The sequence below is a fragment of the Camelus dromedarius genome, chromosome Y (assembly GCF_036321535.1).
Source record: "Camelus dromedarius isolate mCamDro1 chromosome Y, mCamDro1.pat, whole genome shotgun sequence".
Lineage (NCBI taxonomy): Eukaryota > Metazoa > Chordata > Mammalia > Artiodactyla > Camelidae > Camelus > Camelus dromedarius.
In genome coordinates this window covers 12,269,341-12,291,078 of record NC_087473.1, presented here as the reverse complement: position 1 = coordinate 12,291,078, position 21,738 = coordinate 12,269,341, and the positions used below count along the sequence as shown (strand labels likewise).

At 53.7% G+C, this 21,738-nt stretch overlaps 1 protein-coding gene across 1 annotated transcript in view; it reads right to left on the bottom strand.

Annotated features, from left to right (window-relative positions):
• Positions 1–81: 81 nt before the first annotated feature.
• LOC135320353 (protein Shroom2-like) overlaps positions 82–21,738 on the bottom strand; it is a 113,636-nt gene continuing 91,979 nt past the window's right edge. The window contains exons 6-10 of the mRNA XM_064483437.1: positions 17,265–17,849; positions 12,540–13,058; positions 11,279–11,450; positions 5,311–5,583; positions 82–2,856 (exon numbers count right to left, since the gene is read on the bottom strand). Of these exons, the coding sequence (XP_064339507.1) occupies positions 2,590–2,856; positions 5,311–5,583; positions 11,279–11,450; positions 12,540–13,058; positions 17,265–17,849 (1,816 nt within the window). The 3' untranslated portion in view covers positions 82–2,589. The remainder of the gene's footprint in view (positions 2,857–5,310; positions 5,584–11,278; positions 11,451–12,539; positions 13,059–17,264; positions 17,850–21,738) is intronic.

Below are 21,738 nucleotides of genomic sequence, written 5' to 3'. Positions count from 1 at the left end.
TCAGCGGTTTAAGAATCTGACATATTCTGGTGGGGGGAGTTTAAAAAAAATGTACTGTATGTAAATCAAAGACATGCTGCATTCACTGAAAGACAACATTTATTTTGTTAAAGTCAAACAGGATGACCTGTCGAGAGATCAGTGGTGAGTGCTGAGCATGAAGTCTGTATACACTTGCCACGGTGGACGGCGGGATAAAAGCCACAGGTGACACCCCTGACGGAAATCTTGCTATACAGAGAGCCCCACACCTGAGCTACAACAGAGGGTGAGGAATCGGCCACCACCCAGGAATGCCAAGGGCAAAACATTAGCACCAGATTGTATATACTTATACTGTGGCATAGAAAAACAAAGTTATGTACATTGACTCAGCAGAATCTTTGGGTCCCCGCTAACCAGACATTTAGGATGCAGACAGGGAAACAGACAGGGCCGTTGTGATAATACGTGCTTCCCTAAAGAACAGAGCACTGTGTATTGCTACAAAGAGGAGAAAGTTCTCAAAAGACACCGAAGGCCGGATACAGACACACAAGTTCTACTTCCACATTATATCGACATAGCAAAACGATCACAATACTCTAAGTGGGGGGAGAATCAGAGATAAAAGCTTTGTGTAAATTAAAAACAAAATACACTGAAATCACCATGGTTGTCTCCCCGAGGCAGGAAGCGGGTGTCGGTGGGCAGCCAGCTTTCCCTTTTCTGATGTGATCAGTCTTCACAGCCAGTGACCACTCCAGGTGGAAAAGGAAGAGGACACTTCATTGGCAGAAGAGGCATTTTTCAAGTCAGAAATAGCTTAATAGGAATAAAAACTGTGGAAAGGCATCTCTGTCTTTGGCTTGGTGTGGGGCTGCCAAAGGAGTGTTCACCGCCCGCACTGCTGAAGCTACGGTTTGGCCCCGTCTACGGGGCACACGGACAGCCACGCAGCAGCCTGGGAGTCCAGCTCGCCCCGTCTGCCTCCCCTAGGGTGGACTAGCGTCCGTTAAGATGTGTGTGTGTCTGTTTTGGTAAGGCGGCAGTCACTGCTGACAAAGGGACAGCTCCACCTGCTGGAAAAGTTCTTTCACGGAGCTAACAGGAAATGAGCCATAAAATGACCCCTCCTGTCAAACCAATGTCCAAACATCACCTCGATGTGAAGTTCTCCTAGGCTCTTCTCCCGCCGTTAACCATGCATCTAACAAGGCAGGCATTGCGAGGACACACACCAGGTCCTCAGCGAACGGGGAGAAGTAGGGAGGTTGTGAGCAAGCCACGGTGGGGTGAACAGCTTTTCGTGTGCTCCCTTGCCATGCACACACATACGTCCTCTTTGGTGAAGTCTCTATTTAGATCCTTTGCCCACGTTTTCACAGGGCTGTTTGTCTTCTTACTGTTAAGTCTGAGAATTCTTTATACATTCTGGATACAAATTGTCTGTCACGTACACGATTTGCAGATATCTTCCCCTGGCCTGTGACTTGTTCACTGGAAAATGACAACACGAGTGTTTTCTGTTGTTGTTTTAAGGAATCTTGCAATTTCAACCAATAAAAAGGGTACAGAACCTGTGAATTCTCTGGCAGAAAAAGATCAGGTTTAGATGTTGTATAGTCCACCAGGACCTCTGAAAAACCAGAGGCAAGGCTCTTACAAGTAAACGGAATGTGGCCCTTGCGGCCCGGTAACAGACCGAGAGAGGCAGAGAGAGAGAAGTTTCCAGCTACCATTAGTGACTCTACACACACGGAGAGAGTCATTTGCGAAGTACGCCGTTAGTCCTGCGAAACAAATATGCAGGAAGCGTGTTACTGGCAGACACACTTTCAACCCACGTAACTTCACTGTGCAGGAAACTGTCATTTGCACCGCGACGTCAGATGACAAGGACTAAAGCTGTCTGCTCCGTGCGCGGGTTAAAGCAGGCACGCCACCTGTTCCAGCGCGACTTCACAGTGAGGGCAGCCAACACGTCGGCTGCTGGTTTCACCGCTGGGTTTTAATCACTTGGAAACCAGTCACCTTCCTAACATGCTGATTATCCTCGCCGTCATGTTCATGGCTTTTGCTGGAACACAGGTCATCACTATATGACAGACACAATGGATGCTCAACCCTTCTGGACGAACAGCAAAGCACAACAGCCCGGGTGAGTTCACAGGTGAGTCACAGGAGGGCACGTGCACCAGGCTTCCCCTCTCACGCACCTTCCTAGGCTCACCCGGTTGCCCCCCAAGGTGGGGGGTTTCAGTGCTCGAGGATGGGAGGCAGGGCAGACCGGCCGCCGGCGGGGGCCCCGTGTGTGCCCCACAGGCCCAGCGCCCCCGCTGTGTGCGGGAGCTCACCCTGCACCAAAGCCCGGCCCCGCATGTGGCTGCTTAAAGGGAGCAGCTGGCAGGGAGCTGCTCTGCTCAGCATTCAGGCGGGAAACTGCAACATGACATACATCACGGCAAACGGAAACGCACAAGTTACTGCCCTCCTGACGCTATGGGGGGGGAGGTCTCTCTACAGGACACAAACACAGGCTGGGGTGTGGCTCGCGTCCCCAGGGCCAGAGCTGGAAGGCCCAGCTTCCATCCCCGCCAGGGAGGCCCCTCATTTGCCTCTGTCGGGCTGCAGGCTGTCCCACAAGCACCGCAGCTGCTCCTCGCCCAGGTGGATCTTGTCCTCCAGCTCCCGCTGCTCGATGGTGAGGGCCGACTTCATCTTCACAAAGTGCTCGTAGTCCGCCAGGCCCTCCTCGCTGAGGTAGCCGGCCAGGATGCCGAACACGACGCCCTCCCGGCGGTCCAGGTTCTCCTTCAGCTCCTTGGCATCCTCATGCTGCTGGATCAGGACCCGCTGCTTCTCGAGCAGGGATTGCTGCAGAGAGAGGCAGGCAAGCCCACTGAGGAGCCGGCAAAAGCAGGGGCTCCGGCCGGTGACCCAACAACGCCCAGCCCTCGGTGGCCAGTCCAGCAGAGACCCTGACGCCACCCAACCTGGCAACCAGAGGTTTGATGGGGTGTGGCCCGAAGGCACCCTGCAGCTGCCGCAGGCTCCCCCCACCCCCGAGCCCTGAGCTCCACTCCCCACCTCCGCCGCCTTGAAGGGCTCACGGAAACAGCCGCGCCGGACAGGAGAGTCACCGGGGCTACGTGCTACCAAACTAGGAGATGCTCAGATGGTATGAAGGACTTAGGGATCCTACGGGTGATAACTCTACAGCACAGCTGGCAAAAGGAACAGACTCTACAGAAATTCCAGGGCAGGATTTCTCAACCCTTCCGGCAGACGGAGACGCGGCCGGCGAGCGGACCTACAGGAGAGGACGCGTGAGGGAGCAGGGCTGCGGGGTAGCTCCTCTCGCTCCTTACAAGGGTCCTGCTCTGGGGGACACCGATGACCCCACTTCCAGAACATGGTGCTCACCATGGCTCTCTGCCCATGGAGCACACCCCGACTTTGCCTGCACTCTCCGACTTTAATGAAAAGACAAGGAGGTGAGTGCATTGCGTATCTTCAAGGGCCGCCTGGTGGAGGCCAGGGAGTCCTTTCCTGCGCGTGAGTGTCTGACGCCGCAGAGCCCTGGTTTTTCTGCCACTCTGTGACCTGGCGGTGGGTGCTTACCCACGGCTGCAAGCGAGCTTCCAGGAGGCGGCGGCCTTGCTTTGCAAAGTGCCCCCACACACAGAGACCTCAGGAAAGAAGAGCTGCTCTGAAACTGTGGCCAGAAACAGAAACTGCTCCTGGGTGCTGCTATGGGACATGCCCGGGCTGTGCCACCTTTCAGGGTATCCCACCCACTTCTGTGGGCCAACTGGACCTGCAGGTGCTCGTGAAACAAAGATAACGGTGGCGAGAGACAAGACAGAGCCAAGCAGTTCCAACCCAGGGGGAAACAGACCTTACCAGATTCTAGAAATGTGGGTCAGGCTATTAAAGTCAGTTGGGCTCACCCGGACCAGAAGCCGCTGAGAACGGAGGGAGGGCTTCCCGTGTCCGCGTCAGCCCACTTGTTCATTTCTAACTGCAAAGACAGGGGAAGCCTTCTTTCTAAAGCCTGACTCCACGTCTTTTAACTCGTTCGCATGTCTGTGTCTGAAAACGTCCACTTCCCCAAGCCTAGGCCGAGATTTTCATCCAGTGCCAGCCACACTGGAGACCGGGCCACCGTGCCACACCTGGACGCAGCGGTGGGACATTCCCTTCGGGGTCCAGGAGGGTGAAGCTGCATCAGCCAAGCACAGCCAAGGGGCGTAAGAGCCTGTCTGCTCCTCATCTCTGAAGTGGACCCCTAGGGATGCAGCGAGGGCTGTGCAGCCCGGTCCCCAGGAGGACCACGGGCGTGGTCCCTGCTGTGCGATTCCTTCTGTCTCCCCCACGTTCTAAGTAAGCCTTTGTCGGTCCCAAGTACAGGGAGGGAAAGATGAGCTGAGGGGCAAAGCCAATGCTGCTTCTTCATTTAAATCAGTACTTGAGAATTTAGTATTTCAATGATGTACAAATAAGTCTCTTCCTCGTTCACGTTCCTTCCCTCAGTTCTTTCAGATAAATCTGGCAAAGACGGCAAAAACAGCAAAGTGGAATATGAGCTTAACCCAGAGGGGATCAGAGTCCAAAGCCCCAGTTACTTTTTACACTCTTATATAGTATGTTCAATGACAGTTGTAATTACTCGGCCAAGCACAGAAAACCACCATCCCAAAAGCCACACTACAAGGTCCTTCTACATAACCTGAAACCACTCTCCCCTGCAGTCCTAGGGGAGGGGTGCCTTTGGGGCTCCCCTTTTAGAGACTGTAACATGCCTTATTCATGATAAAGGTGATCATTTTGAAGGCCCTGCGCCAAGAAGCAAACTAGATGTATTAGTGCTTTCCGACCTACGAAATAAGCCCGTCAGGGAGATGTTACCTTCCACGTGAGAAACTGATAGCCTGACCCACCAAGACGTGTGTCTAGCTGCACACGCGGAAAGAGAGGAGAGGAGAGGAGAAAACGGAGGCCAGCTTTCCTGAGACTCTTTCTGGCCTGCCCTCTGCCCTCTTGCTGCGTCACAGCAGCAACGGTCGTCACCGTCACCACTGAGCTGACGGCGTGTCAGGGAGTGGGCGAGCTCCCCTTACACACTTACCCGTGGTGAGGAAAAAGGAGGAGACAAACACTAGGAACCATCGTGCGAAGGTACAAAAAAGATGTCAAGTCCCCCGCAAGCTCACAGCGGCCCCTCAACTGGAGAGGGAGGGAGCCCCCTACATGTCAACAGCTCCCCAGGCGCTGGGCCCGCCGGCCCAGGACGGGCGACGCCCCGCAGCCGCGTCCGCGCGCACCTACCCGGTCTCCGGGGGGCGTGCTGTCGTCCAGGCTGTTGAGGGCGTTTTCCACCCGCGCCAGGCGGCCGGACAGCGACAGCAGCAGGTTCACCACTTTGTCCAGGTCCCCGATGAACATGCGGAACTTGTCGAACTCGTTGGGCTTGCAGACCTCCTTGGCGAGCGCCTCCACCTCGTCCCCGAGCGCGCTGTTGGCCTGGATGTCCTCCAGCAGGCTCTGCCGGGCCTCGCGCAGCACGTGCAGCTTGCGGCCGATGCTCTCGATGAGCTCCTGCTGCGGGCACAGGGCGGCAGACACGCGTTAGGGCCGCCGCCAACCCGGGGGTCAGATCGCCGCATCCGGGATCTGCGAGCGACCCAGCGGAACCCGCGTGAGACCTTGCTCTGCATCCTCAAGTAACAGGATCTCTAAGACTAGGGGGAGGATAATGACTCCCTGTTTAACCATGGGTGTTTCCTTTAGGTGTGAAACAGAACCCTCTTCTCCTCCTGGTACTGCCCTAGTAGACGAGGCAGGAGTTGGCCCCTCGGGGATCCTCACCGTAAACCCCACGGCAACCTCTGTGTCTGCAAGGACCCTCAGGCCTCCGTGATACTTTGTGCTTCATTCTTTGCAAGTTCCCAATGTGCAGACTCATACCCCCAGAAGTTGCCGAGTCTTACATCTGGTACTGAACTCCAGGATTAGAAAGTGTCCTCTACGCAGAATTAGCAATTAAACATTACGACAAATAAAGAGTATCAGTGAACTCAAGAGTCTTTTAGGATAAACTGCCGATCTCAACATGATCCACACTGCAAGTAAATGGCGAATCTGTTTCAATGCAGTAAAATGTACACACTGTAACGGTTACCATTTCACAGCCTGCTGTCCTGTGGCACCAGGTGCATTCACGTGCCTCTTCAGCCAGCACCACCATCCACCTCCCCATCTTTTTCACCTTCCAATACTGCAACTGTGACCATTAAACACCAGCTCCCCATTCCTTGCTCCTACCAGGCCTCTAAAGGATTAATTTGTAGAGAATAAAAATGAACACATACAAGACCTTTAAATCAGCCCCCATCCTGAAGTGAGGCGGCACCATATGGTCTCATTTGAGGGGCAGACAAAGCAGATTATCTGTCTCCTCTGTCATTACATATGAGAAAAACTAAAGGGACAGTTCCAAGGGAGGACAGCCGGTAAGCCGTCGTCCAGAAAAGCCCTTTTCTCACGATGACGGATGGCTTTCTGCCCTAAATGCACCGACAGTGGACTCAGCACGTTGCCTGCCTGCGCACAGTCACGGAGGAGGAGCCACTGCCCTTTCGGGACCTCCGCTGCCACCAGCCCTGCGCGAGATCTGCTCGACTAACCCTGTCTTGTGTCCATGGACACAGCAGATCAGGGTTTACGAGGCCGACACGTCACTGGGCGAGCCCACAGGAAGAGGGCTGAAAATTCAAACAGTGCTCAGCTTCACACACCAAAGGAAGATTAAGCAATTCATGGGAACGTTCAAGCCTGATCAGGAGTCTGAAGGTCACTCTGTTAGAATGAACAACACACTTTCACATTCCGTGTACCGTGGGAACGGTACAAGCCGTCACCCCTTCTCTGGGGCAGTTTCCAGACTCAGACCCTAGACGGGGCCCGCAGGGCTCAGTGGAGAGGAGGCGCAGTCGCCCCACCTCCAGGAGTGAGGCGGGACACACGAAGGCCCCACGTGCACAGCGCGGAGCCCATGCTCGTCCTTCAGCCAGGGCTGTCCCCAGCGCTAACCACCAGGGTGCAAATGCAGGAGGAGAAGCTGCTCTGAGTTCACTGCCCCCATTTAGGTCAGAACTGCCCCATCCCAGTGACTATTTGGGCAGGAGAAAAAAAAAAAAATCAAACCACCTTGGGAGACCCACTGAACCACATCACGGTACCTGCTCACGTGTCATCACTATCTCAGGAATATGCTTTGAGAGAGGATGTCCATCTAGTATTTATGGACCAAAAAAGGTCCACGAATGTAGAAGGCGTGAGCTCTCAATGGGATGCTGCCTCCCCTTGGTTCAGTCTGCCTGGGGGTTATCAGGATGTCTGGCTACCCGGCAGACTAAAATGGTAACAGGATAGCCACCCTCACTGCTGATTAACCGGCAAGGTTTTTCTCTCCAAAAAGACCACGTGGAATTTATAAACTGCTTTTGGCTTTCCCAGCTCAGGAGGTCAAAGCACTTTCTTCCCTTGGGAATTGAAAACCGTATGCATCCAGATCGCGCTGACATTTCCGCTCAGAGTGTGAGAGCCCGCATGCTGGCGCTCGCGTATCTGTGCGTCGGCTTAGCTACCTGCCTGGGAAGACCACTGAAGTCAACCTCAAATCCCACAGCGGAGAAGGCAGCCCTAGTTGAGGAATTCATTACTTGAGGGAAAAGCACAGACTAGATGACGGGGATGGAGAACTTCCCAAATTCTTAGCCTGGCTCCAGCCCTAACCTGAGTGAAGGACTCAAGCATTTAGGAGACTGGACGGATGAGGAGCTCTACTCAGCATTATTGGCAACTTTCCAGTTTCACCTTTCTTCAGCAATCATCGTAACGAGGACTTCATGCTGGTGCAGGAAGAGCTGCCTTCAGCACCCACAGTACAAAGCTGGGCTACCTTGAAACTGAGCTCTCTGGAAGGAGTCCCAGTTCCTTTTCTGATTCCTTACTGCCCTGCACAGATGTTTACTACAAACTCCTTCCCCTCCTTCCTCAAAGGGTCATTATGTGAAGTGCAGATGCTGGCTCTGAAAGACGCTGAGAGGACACCTGGCCTTCCTTGTGTCATGTTCCACTGGCCCCCAGAATCACTCACTGCATCCCTGCGTGGGGGCTTCCGTGCTCCTAAAACGGGGTCACCTGAAGGGAAACTTGGCTGTGTGACCACCAGTGACTGCGATCACGACAGCAGAGGTGCCCCCGGAAGCGTCCAGCGCACGGGGCTTTAGGGGGTCTTGCTGTTTTCCCGTCAAGTGACCGATCGAGTTCTCCCAAGCGCACCTGCTCGGCACTCTGTCCCCCTGTGCCCCCGCACACTCCGTGAGCACATGACAGCGCCGACCTGTGGGCACTGGGAGGAGGGAGCTCAGACAAGGTGCACTAGTCGAAGAGCAGGATTAATGAGTCACAGGCACCACAGAGAACTGCGATTTGCAGCATCTGCTGCTTACGGCGAACCTGCCCGAAGTAAGCTGACTTGAGCTAGAAATGTCAAATCAGCTTAAGAATTTAATCATGGGGGTGGGTCATCAGGAGGGCACGCTCACGGGACTCACCTTAAATCGTCTACGGCCAGGCGGTGTCCAGCATCCCCTGCCCCCAAGGAAATCGGAAAAGGTGCCAGACAGATTAAGGCAGGCGGTACCAAGGCCGCCACTTCCCAAATTCGTTACATCACCGGAAACAGGCATGTTGTGAAGAACACAGTTCTTTGCATCTCAGGTGGAGACTGAATTAAAGTTGTCCAAACTGTACATTTTTTCTAGCTTTATGAGAATAATTGAAAACTTCCTTAAAACTTATTTAAGAATATGGAAAACACAACCAGAAGCAAGCAAATGGTACTGTGCCAGATACGGGGGCCTTTCAAAGTCCCAGGACCAAAAAACTCTCACTCTTCCTTTCCATTTTGAGTTAAAAAAAAAAAAAAAAAGATACTGTTTCCTAAACTGAAAGTAATTTTCTTCTATGCGTGGGTCATGATATTTCTTCTGGAACACATCTGTCTATCATATTTGAAGCCAACGAATGGCATCTTTTTTAACCACCTCTGACACTGAAGGAAACTTTCAACAGAATCCTTTACAAAAGTCTTGTCCAAACCCTTTTCTAAAGTGCTAAGCACACAGAAAGTCTTCACAAAATGCTGGTTCCCTCCTTTTGGCTTTCTGGTACTGACTGTGTGCAGGCACCCTCAGAGCCCTGGTATAAACAGCACATGCCATCATCCGAAAATCACTTTCTTTAGCAATTTTGTTGTCCCTTTATGCCAAGTCCTTCTGGTAAAAAAACAGGTAATCACACCTGGATGTCACAGGTCTGGCCTGCTGACATGCCATGAAGATTTAAAGTTCCTCCGGGAGTAATGACACACTGGCACTGACAGCAATCACTGTCCCTACCGTGACCTCATGGCTCCACACTATTTCATCCTGACCGCATTTCCAATCTTCCCTCTTCCTTGTCCACAGAGGTCCTGCCACTGGCCTCTGCTGCTTCTCCAACATGCCGTGAAGCTCCTACCCCGGGGCCTTTGCACTTGCTGTCCCCCTCATCCCTGGGCACAACCAGACATCCCCAACTCCAGGCCTCTGTTCCATCATCAGCTCATCAGAGCCTTCTCTGTAACCATACTCCACCTCTCTTTACTCTTTCACTCTGATTTAAATTCCTCACTGCCCGACCTATTACATCAAAGGCTGGCAAACTTTTTCTGTACAGGGCCGGACAGTGAGTATTGTAGACTTGACAGGCCATTTTACAGTCACTGCCGCGACTACGCAACACTACTGCTGTGGTGCACAAGTCAGAGACCGTGTGTAATCGAATGAACGTGGCTGTGTTACAATAAAACTTTACTCACAAAAGTAGGTGGGGGGCCGGGATTGGCCCACGGTCCCTGTGCTGTATGTCGGTTTTTGTGCTGGCTGTCCACCTCCTCTGTAAGCACATCAGCACCTTCAGGGAAGGAGGGGCTCTGTTCTGTTTTGTCTACTGCCATTTGCCCAAGTCCCTGGACGAGTTTTTGGAGTTGAACAAATGATGTTTTTGGTTGACAAAGAACTTGACAATCCACGGTAGGATTTAAGATCATCTCATTACAGGTATTTGATATTCAAAGAGGACATGTGCCTTGCTGAAAGTCACACAGTTAAGGGTTTCAGGGGTGGTAGAAGGGACGTATCAGCTGATCTTAAAATGAAAGAGAACGGTGCCCACTTAACGAATCTGACATTGGATCTCATTGCAAAGAGACAGCACAGAGACCCTGGTGGAGAGGCCCAATCTTAGAACAGAAGCTTCACCCACAGAATGCAGTTTGGTGCAGCCACTGTGGAAAACAGTACGGAGAGTCCTCAAAAGACTAGGAGTAGACTTAACATATGACCCAGGAATCCCACTCCTGGGCATATATCCAGAAGGAACTCTACTTCAAAAAGACACCTGCACCTCAATGTTCATAGCAGCACTATTTACAATAGCCAAGACATGGAAACAGCGTAAATGTCCATCGACAGATGACTGGATAAAGAAGTGGTGGTATATTTATACAATGGAATACTATCCAGCCATAAAAATGGACAACATAACGCCATTTGCAGCAACATGGATGTTCCTGGAGAACGTCATTCTAAGTGAAGTAAGCCAGAAAGAGAAAGAAAAATACCATATGAGATCGCTCATGTGTGGAATCTTAAAAAAAAAAAAAAAAGAACATAAATACAAAACAGAAACAGACTCACAGACATAGAATACAAACTTGTGGTTGCCAAGGGGACGTGGGATGGGAAGGGACAGAGTGGGATTTCAAAATGTAAAATAGATAAACGAGATTATACTGTATAGCACAAGGAAATATATACAAGATCTTGTGGTAGGTCACAGAGAAAAAAAATGTGAAAATGAATACATGTATGTTCATGTATAACTAAAAAATTGTGCTCTACTCCGGAATTGGACACCACATTGTAAAATGACTATAACTCAATTAAAAAAAAAAAAAAAAAAAAAGCAACATGAGAGGGGAAAAAAAAAAAAAAAAAAAAAAAGAAGACTCACCCACAAAGCACTGGATGTGCAGGCCCAGACATCAGCATCCTGCATACAAGCCCAACACAGAGGCCGCCCGCCCCGCGGCGCAGGGCCCAGGCTGGGGGTGGAGCCGGTGCTGCCCCCCTGCCCGCCCGCCTGGGAGCCAGCGCACTCTCGTTTCAAATTCCACCTTCCTTACCTTCTTCACGGACAGGTCGTGGTCCAAGCCGCTGCCTGACTCCTCTTCGGGCTCCTGCTGCTCCTGCAGGCCCTTCATCTTAATCAGCAGCTCTGCCTTGGGGGCGGATGTGCTGTAGTAGGCGGAACTGGTGGCCAGGGACACGGCCGCCGGCACACTCGGCTCCTCCTTCCTGGGTCAAAAACCACGAGAACGTCAGTCAGCCCTGATCGTGACCATGGAGGCACCCCAGCCCCGAGACCTGGCTGGTGCTCTAACGGCAGGACGCCAGCCAGGGGGAGAAGGCAGCAAAGCGGGGAAGAGTAGGTGAGCACGTCAGAACTAAACACCCGGCCGAATGGGTTCTCCAGGGCCCCGCCTGGGAGGGAGGGTTTTCACCAGGAACCTGAGGTCTACAGGGAGTCATGAGCCGCTATCTGTGAGCGGGGCCACGGGCGCCAAGTTCAACGTGCACCTTTGTACCCGCAGCCACATGCGCCGCCCCCTGCGGTGGCCCAGCCAGGCCCATTTCTCCTCTGCTGCTGTGTTTCACTGGGCCTCTGGCCCACTGTCAACCAGTGATGCTTCTGGAGACCGTGTACGTCCACAGGAGATGTGACCAGGCACACCTCTGCGGGCACACGACTCAGTGACAGAGGCTGGAAAGTGCTCGCTGCCGAACCACTTAAAGCCAGGTCTTCCCCTCAGCTGAACCAACAACAACAAGAGCCTCTTTCATAAACAGACACTCAGGAGCCTGAACTTTCACTCCTCCTGGGACGGGCTCCTTAACCGCAGCACTGGTGACATGCGGGGCTGCACCGTTCTCTGTTGGGGGGCCATCCTGAGCACCGTGGGACGGCGAGTCGCACCCCTGGTCCCCACCCAGACAGATGCCAGGAGCCCCTCTCCCAGTCGTGACAACCAGAATTGTACCCGGACGTTGCCGACAGCCCCTGGGGGGAGCACGCTTCCGGCTGAGAACCACTGCCCAAGAGAGGAGCCCTGAGGGCATCACCCGAACGTGCTGGCCTCCAGCTGCAGCATTTTCACACCTCTGCCAGGTGCTGAAGAGCGGGGCCTTTCGCACCTTAGCCTCCCTTTCGGGAGGGTCACAGAGGAGCCAGGAATGGCTAAGCACCAGGCAGTCCTCACGGAACCCTGTCCCCAGAGAGCAATCACGACAACCAATAGACAGACATGCCCCTGGTCCTCGTAACCCAGGGGGCGTGGGGCAGAACACGCCCAGCGCAAGGCAGGACCAGGGACAGCGTGTACTCACTTCTCCTCCGTGCTTCTGGGAGACGGGATTTTGGGGAGCAGCTTCCTCCGCTGCTGGGCTTCCTCCAAGAGGTGCTCGTCCTTGGGGAAGATGCCTTCCATCAGGTCCATGGTGGTCTTGATCTTCACGCTGGGGTCCAGGATCTCGGCCAGGGACCTATCCTTGCCCGCGATCTCGCGGGCCAGCTCCTCCGACTTGAGGTCCTCGGCAGTCCTCTCTTTGGCCTTCACGTAGCCCAGAGCCGGCGGGGAGGCCCGGCTGTCCTTGGCAGGGGGCTCCGGGGCACCGGGCGCCGGGGGCTTGGCGCCCTGGCGGCTGTACAGGCAGAAGCGTGAGTAAGACTGCTCCGACGTGCTCAGCGTCTTGATCTGGTCGCGCTCCAGCCCACTGGGCAGCGCGGGCGGCTCCGGGGCGCGGGCCAGGCCCTGGCGGCTCTCCTTCTCGGGCTGGCTCTCCGAGTGCACGATCTTGACGGGCACCATCTTCACCGTGGTGTTGTTGTCCATCACCCGCTCGATTCTGCAAGGAGAAGGGCCGTCAGCTGAGGACGCTCTGCACCCGGGCACAGCCTGAGTGAGAAATCGCCAGAGCGACTGGCTGGTCCCCATGCAGGCCACGGGGAGCCACCCCAGCAAAGGGAGCCTCCGGTCACACATCCGGGACGGGGGACGAGGTCCAGAGTGCCTGCTGCCCCACCTCAGTCTGCTGACCCTCGTGGGTGTCCAGGTGCCCTTCTGTTTCCAAAGAGGCACCCGCACACCTACAGGGGCCAGAAGGTGCATCCAGGGGCTGACCGGCACACAGGAGGGCGGGCTCACGTTCTCCTGCTCTTAGGTCAGCGGCAGAGCCGGTGTTAACAAGCCCACTCAGTGACATGTTCTTGTTAAGAAACCCTGCGGTGGACAGGCCTATTTCACAGAACCTCATCAGTACCTTGGCCAGCGTCTCGCAAAGCCGAGTGCCCACGTGGTTCTCCAGGTGGCCGAGGACTCCCGTGGGGTGGCTGTGATCTGAGTGGACACTGAGCCCCCGGCCCAACAGGAAGTGTCCTCAGAGGCTTGCCCCACTGCCTGCCACTGGCCCTGCACTTCGGGGCCCTTCGCATGGATCTCATGCCTGTGAGACCGGGATCCAGCAGCAAACATAGGACACACGACTTGTGTGTTTTCCTCAAGTGACTTGTGAAAAACACAGACTCCCTTTTTAAAACGAGTTTTTGGGTGAAAGGAGCGTCAGGGACACCTGGAGCACCCAGAGATCAGAGAAGGAAAATGGAAAGAAACGGCCTGGTGGAGGCACAGGGCTTGGTCCGGGACCCCGTGGACCAGGGCCACCAGGATGAAAATCTGTCTCGGGTATTTTTAAAGGACAGACTGGAGAAAGAGCGCCCTCTGCTGGTGGTTGGAAGGGAAGGAAAAAACCAGCCGAAATCGAACAACCACAAACTCCCAACTTGTTTCTAACTCAGCCTGAGACCATTTCTACAATGACCCCCTGATGGACGTTAACTTTATGCAGCAGGAGTGATGTGAGGGTGCTCAACCGGAAAGGCTGTTTCTCCCTCTCTAAGTGGTGGCAGGGAACACAGGATGGTTCTTCCCTTGTTCAGAAGTGTGTGACATGCAGGCTAAAATGAAATAATCCTGTATTTCCTTCTCCCCTCCAGTAGAAACCAGTGAGAGCAGATGCGTTTATCTAGGTTTAATCATATATAGCCCGTTACGCCTTCCTGGTGGATAAATTTTAAAAGGCTGTAACTCTGCAGAGAGTACCACTGACATATGTGAAACGTCAGAAGGAAAATTCTGGCATCTCATCCAAGCAAGAACACACAAACAAGAAGCCCTCTCCATTCCATTCCTTTCATTCCGCGCTTAGAAGCCCTGATCACCAGTGAGTGGCTTTTAAAGTCAGCCTGTATTTGCACCCTCCACATCCCCCCAATTCATGGAGAAACTTGATTTCCAGCAAAGGAAGGCGTATCAGGAGAAAACAAAACAACCAAAACAACCCCTCCGCAGGCTGCCCTAGACTTCCCAACAAAGCATCTCTTTCTGAGCATCTGTAAGCACACACTCTCTCTCTTGAAACCTGTCCAGACTTTCTCATTCAGAAAGTCTGATGAAGTTCTCCAAAATCAGGACAAAACACAGCAGACAAGACCTTACCGCAAGCAGATCTCCGCGGTTCCTACCGCAGAGGCAGGACCAGAAGGGACGGAGGACGTAGGGGTGCCGGCCCCGTCCACCTCTCCAGGCAGCGGCTCCTCTGCAGCAGTGACTCCGTCCAGGTGAGCTGCCCGCTGCCCACAGAGGCCCAGCCCCCAACAGCAAACAGTGCAGCCGGCTCCACTCACACACCCAGTCACAAGGGAGCCCTCAGCCTGCGTGCCATTCTGGGTCCAAGAAAGTACACTGCCCACTCAGGAGGTTCTTAAACAAAGACGCCCGAGGTGACGGTAACACTGCCCAAACGCCCCGAAGCAGCTCTCCTCGCCTCCTAAACCCAGAAACGGGCTTCAGGAAAACTCCTGGGAACGCTCTGGGAGCAATCAAATCCCTAACTCTGACACATACTGCTGTGCACCATCTCCATTTGGTAGTAAAAACAAAAACCTTAAAATTTTGAAAGATTTACAAGTAAGCTTCCTGGTTTGGGGACAGGATTGGTGCACTTTTGCTGGGAGTGAATGACTACTGTGAAATTCCCTGCAGCTACAATGCTGCACTTGCTTCCTCGTCCGCATCCCTGCTGGGGCCGGGCAGCTAGGAGATGCTCAGAGGCCACCTGCTGAATTCGGGAAGGTGCGGTGCACCGACTCAGGCAGCTGCTCTGCACCCTGGCTGGTGCCCCAACAGGGGAATGAGAAGGAGAAAGAGATGGGACCGGGAGGGAGATGAGGTGGGAGTCCACTCGCTCAGGCCACCAGGAACTGCTAACACCCTCTAGGGATGGGGACATTTCATTCCGTACATTACGAGTGACTTCCTTGGCAGCAACTTCGAGGGTGGCGTGGCCACCATCTGCCTGACTATGCTCCCAAGAGGACACATGTGGAGTTAGGTCTGGACGCTGACCACAATTCAGGCTCTCTACAAGGGCTTGTGCAGGGAGGGACACTGGTTAAAGATAACATCTATTGTCCCAAACATACTTGACAGGGCCACGAAATCGTGTGGATGCCTGAAGACGCCACCACTCAGTGCTGCCACAGGTATAACAGCTGCCTGGTGAAATCCACCTCAAACTCAGAGAAAAAACACCATGAGAATATCCACACTCACTTTGGGCAGGAGAAAGCAAAAAACACTACCCACCTCCTCCAGTTAACAGACGGCATCAGCACCTTGCAAGCAAGTGGCCATTTCTCAGCGGAGCTCACTGCACCCAGACCAGCTCCCGAAAACCGAGGGACCCAAGGCGGCTTGGCTGCAATGGTGTCACAACCTCTCCACACACACACACACACAGACCACTTTATAGCCTCTCCTTCTGTTCAGAGCTTAACAATGTTACCAACTAAAAGGACCCCAAGGTGACACCTGCATTCTGAATAACACAGAGCAGATGAAGCTGCGGTTTTGATGCCACACTTGGAGACATGGGATGGTACCAGTAACATCTCCTCTCCACTGAGTTATCTTAAGTCCAAAAAAAAAAAAAAATTCACAAGTCTAGAGGAGGGCGGCCCAACAGGACTCTCCGTGGGGATGGAAACAGCTGGCAGCCGCGCTGCCCAGTGCGGCACCACCAGCCCCATGGGACACAACGGGGGAACGGGTTTTATTCAATGTTCATTAACTTCCACTCGTATGGCCACTGTACTGGACAGTCCTGAGATGCAGGGCCACATACTTCCCTGCAGGGGGTGGTCCTGTGCACTGGAGGATGCTGCGTGGTGACCTGGCCTCTACCCACGAGATGACAGGAACAAAGGAGCCATCCCCACCCCCACCCCCACCAGCTGCGACAGCTGTTAACACTGCAGACACTTCCGAGTGTCCCCTGGGGGCCAGAATCGCCCTCCCCCCGATTGAGAACCAGTGTTCTCAAGAATGAGAAGGAAATTCTCCCCTTATTCCATTCCTCAGCTCTGCAGGGGCACCCAGGGAGGAGGCGAGAGGTGAACGGTCAGCACTCCTGACTACTGGTCCCTGCCTGATGACATCTACCAACATCTCAGCAGGTACCACAGACACTTCCATGCCGGAACCTGACCACAGCACCATGGAATGTGATCCACTTTTCTTCTGCATTAAGGTATATGCCAGCTCAGCCTTTCCACATAAAAACATCTATAAAAAAGGAGTGTGGAAATACTGCACATTATGAGAAACACCAGTTTTGCTTGAAGGTCTCACGCTCAGGTTAAACTTGATTCTGATTGCAAACAGAAGGACCAACTGACCATCGGGGAAAGGTGGCCCCAGAGTGCAGATGGTGCCCACAGGTCACGCAGACATCAGTGTGTTGGACTTGGATGAAGGGGACTGGGGACAGTCTACTGCCTCCTTCACCTCCCGCTGTGGGGCAGGAAAGCCTCCAACAAGTTAAAGATCCAACTACAGCTGTGGGCGCCCCTCCACGGTAGTCCCCGGAGGCAAGGCGGTGATCCTACACCATCCAGGGAAGAGGCAAGGAGACCTCCCCCCCACCCCCACCCCCACAGTAGGAAGGGAGCGGCGAAGGGGGAGAAGGCGTCCGGCCGCCGGCCCGAGACGGTACCTGGTGGCGTTCTCGTCCTGGATGAGCAGGGGGGGTCTGTCCGTCAGCTTCTGGGGCGCGAACTGAGGCGACGGGGAGCGCGAGGTCTCCATGGCCGCCGCGTGCGGGGGCTGGAAGCGGGAAGCGAGCGGCGCGCGCCTCGGGCAGGCTGCGCGCTCGTCTACATGCTGCCGGCCCGGCTCGGCGGGGGCGCGCGGCTCCCGGCCCGGCTTCCCGGCCGCGGCGCAGGGGCTGCGGGACGGCGCCGGGCGGTCGGGGCCCAGCTCCGGGGCCGCCCGGGGGACGGGCCTGCCGGGGGCGGCCGCAAGGAAGGGCCTGGGCTCGCGCTTGGGCGGCGGCGGCGGCGGCGGCCGCTGCGGGGCGGGCCTCCTGGCCAGCGGGGCGGCGCTCTGGGGCCGGGGGTCCTGCCCCCGCGCGGGGTCCTCCGAGTATCTGTAGTCGCGAGGTAGGGTCCCCGCTCGGCCGCGGCCCTCCCAGGGCCCCTCAGGGGCTTCCCGGGCACGAGGTGGCTCAGAGTCCGGGGACGGCTTCCGCGGGCCCCGCGGTGCTCCTGGACTGTCCTCTGCACACCGGGCATCCGCTCGTCTGCAGGAGGAAGGAACGAGAATGAACCGATGGCTCCAGTTAACATCTCCGCCCCAGACGGGACTGGACCCAGACCTCCTTAACCTCCTGCACGCATTTTAAGGAATTAAACCCACACTCGTTTCCCCACATCTGCCCCCACTGCAATTCCTACCGCAAGGCATCACATCCAAACGTTGCCCTGGAAATCAGGCGGGACCCTAGCGCGTCACACACAGCACAGGAAAGGAGGAGGTAAAAAACACACGTACACATGTTACAGACAAACATGCATGTATGCACAAGCTGCCATTTGGGGCAACGTGTATTTTATACAAACATGTAAAAACAATGTGTATGGAAATCTTCACACTGTGATATTCATAAGGATTTATTTGACATTGCAACATTTTCATGTGGCTTATTTCGGGAAATTGCCATAGACAAAGGGATTGAAATTTCCAAGACAGGCAGCAAATAAATTAATAAAACCTTTAAAATGAGTAGTGTATTATTAAAAACAAGAAGAACAAAGACTTTCTTTGCAAGCTGCTGTGAGTCACTGACCTTCCCACACCCCTATCCATTTCCATATCCATTTCTACCTTTCCGTGATGTGTATTTATATGCGTACGTACACACACACACCCCTACAAAACACATGCAGACATGCTTCACAAGCATGTCTGTCTACGCTGTAGCTAAAGCTAGCGGGTATTACAATTACTGTCAAACTCGCAACCCATCAGCCGGCCATGCCTTTGTTGCTTTTGCTGACACACATTCTTCCAACCTGACTAATAAAATGATCCTCCAGTTGACCCCTCCATTGAAGGGAAGGACTGTTTTCCATTGAGGAGACAGCCTTGGAGTAGTTAAAAGGAGACTCTAACAGGAGGAACCAGTAGGTGTAGTCAGAGAACCAGTAGGTGTAGCACACGTGCCAACAAGAGATGTCCCGTAGCCAGCCGGAGAGAAGACCCCCCCCCCCCCCCCCGCGCACACACACACACACACAACCAGCGACCTTGGGACCTGGGAGGTGCACCTGCCTCTTGGGACGTGATTCTAGGCCTGGCTGGTACAGAGGTCCCAACCCCATCCAGGCAGCTGCACTCAGAGTCAAGTCCCCTATGCACATCTCTTTTGCTATGTCCTCAGGACAAAGGTCCCTTCCAGGTTTGATGGCTGCCCTGGAGCAGAACTCAGACCACATCAAACTGCCCCCCTGGCCCCTGTCTGCCAGCTGCCGGGAACACAGACACAGTGGACCCTGGGCCAAAGCCAGCAGCTGGAAGGGCTCAGCGTCTGGAAGAGTGACAGTCCCCAGGGAATCCCAAACAGGGGCTGGCCGGTTTCTTCTCTGCTTCCAAATTAAGAAACTATTCACCCAGCTACAAGGAGTTAGTTTTTTCAAAAAAAAATGTATTAGGTACACACTAAGACTAGAAGTTATCAAAATAAATTGAACAATGCAATCAATGGTTTAGAGAACAATACACAGTCAAGCAGCTGGCAGGTTACAAAACACAGAATGGCATTCAGATGCAAACAGCAGACAGCTCAGTCGCAGAAGCGTGACTCCCGGCTCAGATGTCCGGTCATGCACTACGTCATGTGGCCTGCGTGCAGAAGTGAGCCTCGGGCCTCCCCTTCCATTTAAGCCGCTGTGCCTCTTAAGATGGTGAAACCTAATTCATGGCAATTGACGAATGCCTCCCCAATATTTCATTTCAAAGAGTTGAGGTACACTTGAACGTTTTACTCTCTTACTAAACCTCTCAGAATCTAGCATCAGCAGATGACATGCGAGTACCTAGTATCTATTATTTAATAAATACCCACCACCTCACTGAAACGGAGGATTACATCAGCTACAGTTTATTGCTAAAAAGCTAAGTGCCTTTGGCCATCTGGCTTCACATTTAATATGTGAAATTTAAAAAGAGCTGTATTTCCGAAGTGGCTTAGGATGTGCTGACATCCACCCAGAAAGGGTAGAGAACACACCTATGGGAGGCAAAGTCCCCCTGAGAGGTCGGCCAAGACTCAGAGCAAAAGCCCTGCGCACAGGGTGGGAGCCTGGCTTCTCTCATCCGCAGGCCCCACAGGCTCCTTCCCATCTTCCCAGCGGGGTAGCCTCTGCATGACCTGTGGGCGCTCTCGGCGGAGGCGGGGGGGGGGGGTGCGGGGGAGCCTCGGTAGCGTGTGCTGCCCTGTCACTTCTCATTCTAGAAGAGCAGTCCCTGTGGCCCACCCCACGTTGAACTTTAGAGTTTCATTAGCCTGGCAATTTCTGGCCCAAGTCTGTCCCATACCCTGATCTTTTCTTGGCCTCTCACTAAACTTGCAAAGTCAAAGCCATAAAACCACTAATTGGTTTTTAATGCCCCAGCTGGTAAGCATTCAGGAAATCAGGGTCACGAAGAAAAAGGACGGAAGATGGGAATTTAGGGTTCTGCAGGGGTCACAGTACAATCTGGGTTTCAAATAGGTTCCAAGCGACTACTCTGTAGATAACGTGTGTCTTCGTGTCTGTATCATGTATGTTGCATGTGTCTGCTGTGTACGTGTGTCTGTTTATGTACATACATTCCCCCCTTTTTGGGGTATTTTCAAGGAAAAAGTCAACGGTGATAGCAAGATCCAGAGACAAAGCTCAAGAAAACATGGTGCCTTAAGGACTTTGCCAGTGATTAAGCACTTAAGTGTCTCCCTGCACACAGACCTGTGTGGACCCTGAAGCAAGGAGTCAGCCGTACCAAGAGATTGAAATGGCAGCTGAATTTCAGAAAGCCAGCAAATGATATGCAGGTGAGGTTGTTCATTCTCGTGCAGAACATGCTTGCGACACAGTACCAAGGGGAGGGCAGCTCCCAAGCAGGGGGCACGGCGGGCTCTTTCCGGAGCCCAGCGCCACACCGCCCTCATCCAACTGGCGGCTGTGAAGGACACAGGGAGATGGAAGGTCTGAAACAGGCCTGCAGAGGGAAACAAAACTAATCTGACTGGGGACACGTGGAGGGAAAGCCACATTCAATGCTGCCCAGTAGCACGGATACCCTACAAGAGGACATAAACCACACTTAATAGCCAAAAAAAATTATTTTTAATTAAAAAGTTATGTATCAAATGCTCTTAAGAGCTCATGAGCACTGCTACTACTCAAATCTACATTTCTAACCATGGTACAGAGACAGTCAGCCCGCGCCCACAGTCAGCACCTCTGAGAGGAGGCGGCTCTATTTCCAGATTCCATCTGTTCAGGATGGGCCTGTGACGTCACCAGACTCGCTCTCGGGTCCCAGCACTCTGCTCCCCGCCTCCCCGTCTTCTGCACAGCTGGCTCCTTATCACACAGCCCCCAGCTCCGCCAGCCCTGCCGTCTCCCCACCTCCAGGTCACCCCAGCGCAGGGCTCATCGCTCTCTCCAAGCACCGTTCCAAGGTCTCCCCTCTCACCGCGGGGCTGTGAGTGCCTCTATGGGCAGAGGTCACAAGGTCACGTCATCACCTGAGAGTCCGTTAGACACACAAATGCATCTGTTGCTTTGGGTCCCTGTGAAGAACCATCAGGAGGGAAGCTGCATTTTTCCAGAGAGGCAGGCAGTCAGGTTCTCGGTAAAATTTCCTTGCGTGCGAACATTCCCAACATACCTAAACATTTTTGGACTGCTCTGCCATCACCGATGCTATGGGTTAATCATCATCTCCGCCAAAGAAGAGAGGAAAATTTCTGACTCCTCTGGACGACTCAAGTAACACACCACCGGCTCCTCCTTTCTTAAGTACTTCTGGAACCAGTGATCGGAAAGGGATGCATGGTGAAGTCTAACTTGTGGACACACTTGGGACTCGAGGCTGTTGTTCCCAACATGCTCTGGCATCTGAGGCCATTGTCAAGTGCGTGG